Source organism: Lycium ferocissimum, chromosome 4 (genome assembly GCF_029784015.1).
Source record: "Lycium ferocissimum isolate CSIRO_LF1 chromosome 4, AGI_CSIRO_Lferr_CH_V1, whole genome shotgun sequence".
NCBI lineage: Eukaryota > Viridiplantae > Streptophyta > Magnoliopsida > Solanales > Solanaceae > Lycium > Lycium ferocissimum.
The window spans coordinates 10,998,942-11,003,239 of record NC_081345.1 but is presented as its reverse complement, the minus strand read 5'-3'; the positions used below and the strand labels follow the sequence as shown (position 1 = coordinate 11,003,239).

Here is a 4,298-nt window from a genome sequence, read left to right as displayed (position 1 = left end):
AGTAAATTACATACACAAAAAAAATAAAAACTAATCCCACTCAGTATGAATTATCTGTAATAGGAAGATATCCACACACCGTTTCACCAGGTTTAGTGCTTTATGGTGTGTGGAATATCAATGATGATGACTCTTTGAGGGTTTTTTGAGGGCGTCGGAAGAATGTAGAGATTTAGTGGCAGTTAATGTTCTTGAAATGTATATTGAAAAGATACCTCAAAAAGTCCCTCAAGTCCAGCCTACTCATGGTAACACTTATGGGAACTTTAGTTCTTATGGAGACATTTTGAGTGGTCAAGTGCCATTGGAAACTCTAAGCCAGCAATTTAATCAAATTTACAGTGAAAATTGGTAAATATCCATTTTTAAGTTTAAGTATTTTGTGTAGTAGCACATGTTTATTTTATTTATTGGTAAATATCTATTTTTTTTTGTATCTTTGTAGGGGTAATACACCTTATATGAGTAATATTGGGAAAAACACTCAGTTCGGTGGAGTTGATCTTTCTCCAAACCAGCAATTTAATCAAACTTACAGTGAAAATTATTCACAAAACTCGCTAGTGGTGATGATTGTTGATTTTGGACAATCCTCTCAATTCGGTGGAGTTGATCTTTCTCCAAACCATGACAATATTGATCAATATCAGTAGGTTCATCACCTTGATATTAAATAATCCATATATATTTGATGTTGGTATTTAAAATATGTTACTTTTCGTGTAGGAAGAGGTCTTTCTTAGATGGTGATGCTTGTCCAAATTATAGTGAGACATCATCAAGTGATAGCGAAGAATTACCGAATAATGCAGAAGTAACCGATGATGATGATGACGAAGAGGTCGATGTTCAATCCGGTATGCAACAAGCGAATTTAATAGAAATGATACAAAGTTCGATGCTGGAAAACCCAACTCCCGAAAGCCCAATGCAGTGGCATTCTGACCATATTCCATATCTTGACAATCTTCAAGGTCGTGCGGATGCCTTTGTCTTCACCAGAGAAGATCACCAAAGTCGTCAAAAAAATTGGAAAGAACCGGCTGATCTTATAAACGATGATTGCTACCTTGAAAAGGGCATGATGTTTGAATCAAAAAAGGCATTGCAAAGGCCAGTCAAAATTTATAGTCATAAGGGAATGAGAGAGTATAGGGTTGATGATTCAACCAAAAAGATATGGAGACTAGTTTGTAGACGACAGTATCAAGGCTGTCAATGGATGCTTGGGGGAATTGTTAAGCCTAATGTTATGTGGTTATCACAAAATTCCACCAACGTCACACTTGTGATATGGGAGAGAATCGAATAGATCATTTTAATTTAGATACAAATATGACTGCTCAGTTGTTACTTAAAGACGTTGCCGAAACCCCAAGGTAACCTATTCGACCTAGTTAATTATAATTCTTACATCAATTAAATTATCATTGCTAAATGTTGTTTGTTTAGACTTGTGCAGGATCCCCATCAAATATTGCATTAGAAACGTTAAGACAGTATATCATAAAACGATAAGCAAGAGAAAGGGATATCTCGGGCGTAGACGTGCTTTTGAGATGATTTATGGAAATTGGGAGGGCTCTTTCCAGACCTTACCGAGGTATATGGCAGCTCTACAAAAATTCAATGCTGGTACTGTTGTAGAGTGGAGGCTTCTGCGTAATATTTTTCAACTTGCTCACTGTCGGCCAGTCATATCCATAGATGGCACGCATGTATATGGTGTATACGACATCAAGCTACTGATTGCAGTAGGAATGGATGACAATGGGTTGATATTCCCTCTTGCTTTCGCAATTGCCGCTAACGAGAGCAACGACACATGGGGGATGTTTTTGACACATTTAAGGCGGTATATTATTAAGGATCGTCTGGGCATATGTGTGCTATCTGATCGATATCAAGGAATATTGCACAATATGTCTACTTTGGAGGGGTGGCAGCCTCCCTTTGCTTACCATCGCTATTGTTTAAGGCACATAAAGGCAAATTTTCAAATGAAGTTCGGAAACAGCACACTAAACAAATTGATGTGGGCGGCTGCGATGGAGCATCAACAAAAAAAATGGCTTGTAAGGATGGAGATGATCAAGGCAGTGCGTCTAGAAGCATATAATTGGTTGAAAACAATCGAAGTTGGAAAATGGACATTACAAGCTGATGAAGGAGGAGATAGGGGATGCTTACAACAAACAACTCGGAGTCATTCAATGGTTTGCTAAAATCTGCTCGGGGACTACCCGTTACTGCAATGGTGAGAACGACTTTCATGCAAGTTGTGGAGCAGTTTGTGACAAGAACAAAGCATGCCAAAGCCATATTAGCAGAGGGTGGGGGATGGATGCCAAAACCTAAAAAAATAATGGAGCATAACAGGAAAAAATGTGAGCTGCACAAGATGACCGAGTATAACTATGTTGAACGCGTGTATGAAATTCGGTCAAGTTATTACCAAGATCTAGGAGGAAACTTACATACCGTTTATGAGGGAACGAGAACGTGTAGTTGTGATAAGTGGAAAACATACCACATGCCGTTATCTCATGCAATCAAGTGTTTCGAGGCAATGGGAAAAACGGTATGAAGTTATGCCGGACACTTCTACCCACTTGGTAATCAAGCTTATTAGCCAAACGAGCCATTTTCAATGGTTTCTAACAAGGAGTACATTCGTAAATTGGGCGTTAACGCACGAAGTCGGATTCACAATCAAATGGATGTCAATGATAGGACATACTCTCGCAGGTGCTCTACGTGTAAGGAGTTTGGCCATGATAAGCGTTTGTGTAGCCTACGAGGCTGTGGTGGTGCAATTACGTCTCGTAGTGGGAGAACCTCTCATAGTGGAAGAGCGTCTCATACTTGAAGTATTATTTTAAATATTTTGTTATTGTAAAGAATGATGTATTATTTTGTCATTGTAATGAATTATTTTTGAATTATTTTGAACCTCTCGTATTGGATGAATTATTTTTTAAAAAAATATTTTTATTTGTACATTCAAAATAAAGTAATACCTTGACTAAATAATAAAACACTTAAACCTAAAGATAACAAGATTCAAACAAACAAAACTTACTTCGGGGCACTTTACAACCCCTAAAACGACGATCCAAACGTTTAGGTATACTTGATGTAATGACCCGACATTATTGTCTGCAAAACAAGATATCAAGTTGTATATAAAATATTGATATTTCGGAGTTTTGCAACATTTTTTATTTATTTTAAAGGCCACTAGGCTAAATTAACGTAGTGGCTATTTTATTAATTGATAAAACAAAAACCAGATAGTCTTTCCAACAAAAGGAATACGAAAAGTAAAGTAAGCAAAAGAGTAGCCTAGATAAAGTTGTATTGCCAAAAACGACATTTCCGACCAAGCTTGCTTCTAAGCAAGAGAGTAGCCTTTGTATTGCTGGTCTTCCTCCTTGGCTCACCGGTGATGCCTTCCAACCAAGCTTGCTTCCAATCGGTGTTTTCTTCACGGTTGCTGATTCAGGTATTGTTCCTCTCCTTCGTGTTTTATGATTATGGATCTCCAGTAGTTTTGATGGTGTCGATTTAGCCCTGATTTGTTTGGATGTGTCTCCAATGCCACGGATCTTAAGATTGTTGTGAATGTGTTGTTGACTCTTAAACACTTTATTTTGAGTCGCTTGTAAGGATTTGTTGTTTATCCCCAAAATACCCTTTGTACAATATTCTATTTCTTGCATTTCGGGTTTTGTGGGATGCACATCGTGATTGTTGTGCTTTGTCATGCCCTGTATTTCTTGATTGCTCTTTTCTTTGCTCCAAATCTCCTTATTGTGGGATATTTCCCCTATTTTGTGCTCACATGAATGAACACCCAAGGATGTTAATACCACACAATGAACAGTTAATAGAAGAAATATCATGTATATGAAACCTGCAAAACAAACAATCAAACAAGTTAGAAAACCCATGAATCTCCATTCTCTCCTTCCAAAGAATTTGAGAACTTCAATCCTGATTTTTCATTTCTCTTGTCCCTTCCTCCATATATTTCTTGTTCTTTGTCGTATCTCTGATCTTTTGCAGTATATGATTCTTAGGTAAGGAATATTGCTCTTATCATTGTTAATCAATTTCCTGCCCAAGCCTCCATTTCCATGAAGTTGTTAGCTATGTAATCTTCTCTATCAAGAGCCAAATTAGCCAAAAAATCAGCAAGTTTATTACCCTCCCTGAATATATGAGTAATCACGATTGTTCTATCCTCTATGATCTTCCATATTTCCTCCAATATGTTAATAATTTGCCAAGGACAG

At 37.3% G+C, this 4,298-nt stretch overlaps 1 protein-coding gene across 1 annotated transcript; it reads left to right on the top strand.

The window, feature by feature from the left end:
- The first annotated feature begins 1,335 nt into the window (after positions 1-1,335).
- LOC132053732 (uncharacterized) lies at positions 1,336-4,075 on the top strand. Its single transcript, XM_059445838.1, has 3 exons — positions 1,336-1,379; positions 1,463-1,855; positions 4,069-4,075. Exons 1-3 carry the CDS (start codon positions 1,336-1,338, stop codon positions 4,073-4,075), a joined length of 444 nt encoding a protein of 147 aa, XP_059301821.1.
- The last annotated feature ends 223 nt before the right edge of the window (positions 4,076-4,298 follow it).

Bases quoted from the DNA above. Each gene is read 5' to 3' on its own strand.
- LOC132053732 (XM_059445838.1), top strand. From the start codon at position 1,336: ATGACTGCTCAGTTGTTACTTAAAGACGTTGCCGAAACCCCAAG. The intron at 1,380-1,462 runs GTAACCTATTCG...AGACTTGTGCAG, and splicing joins GACGTTGCCGAAACCCCAAG to GATCCCCATCAAATATTGCA.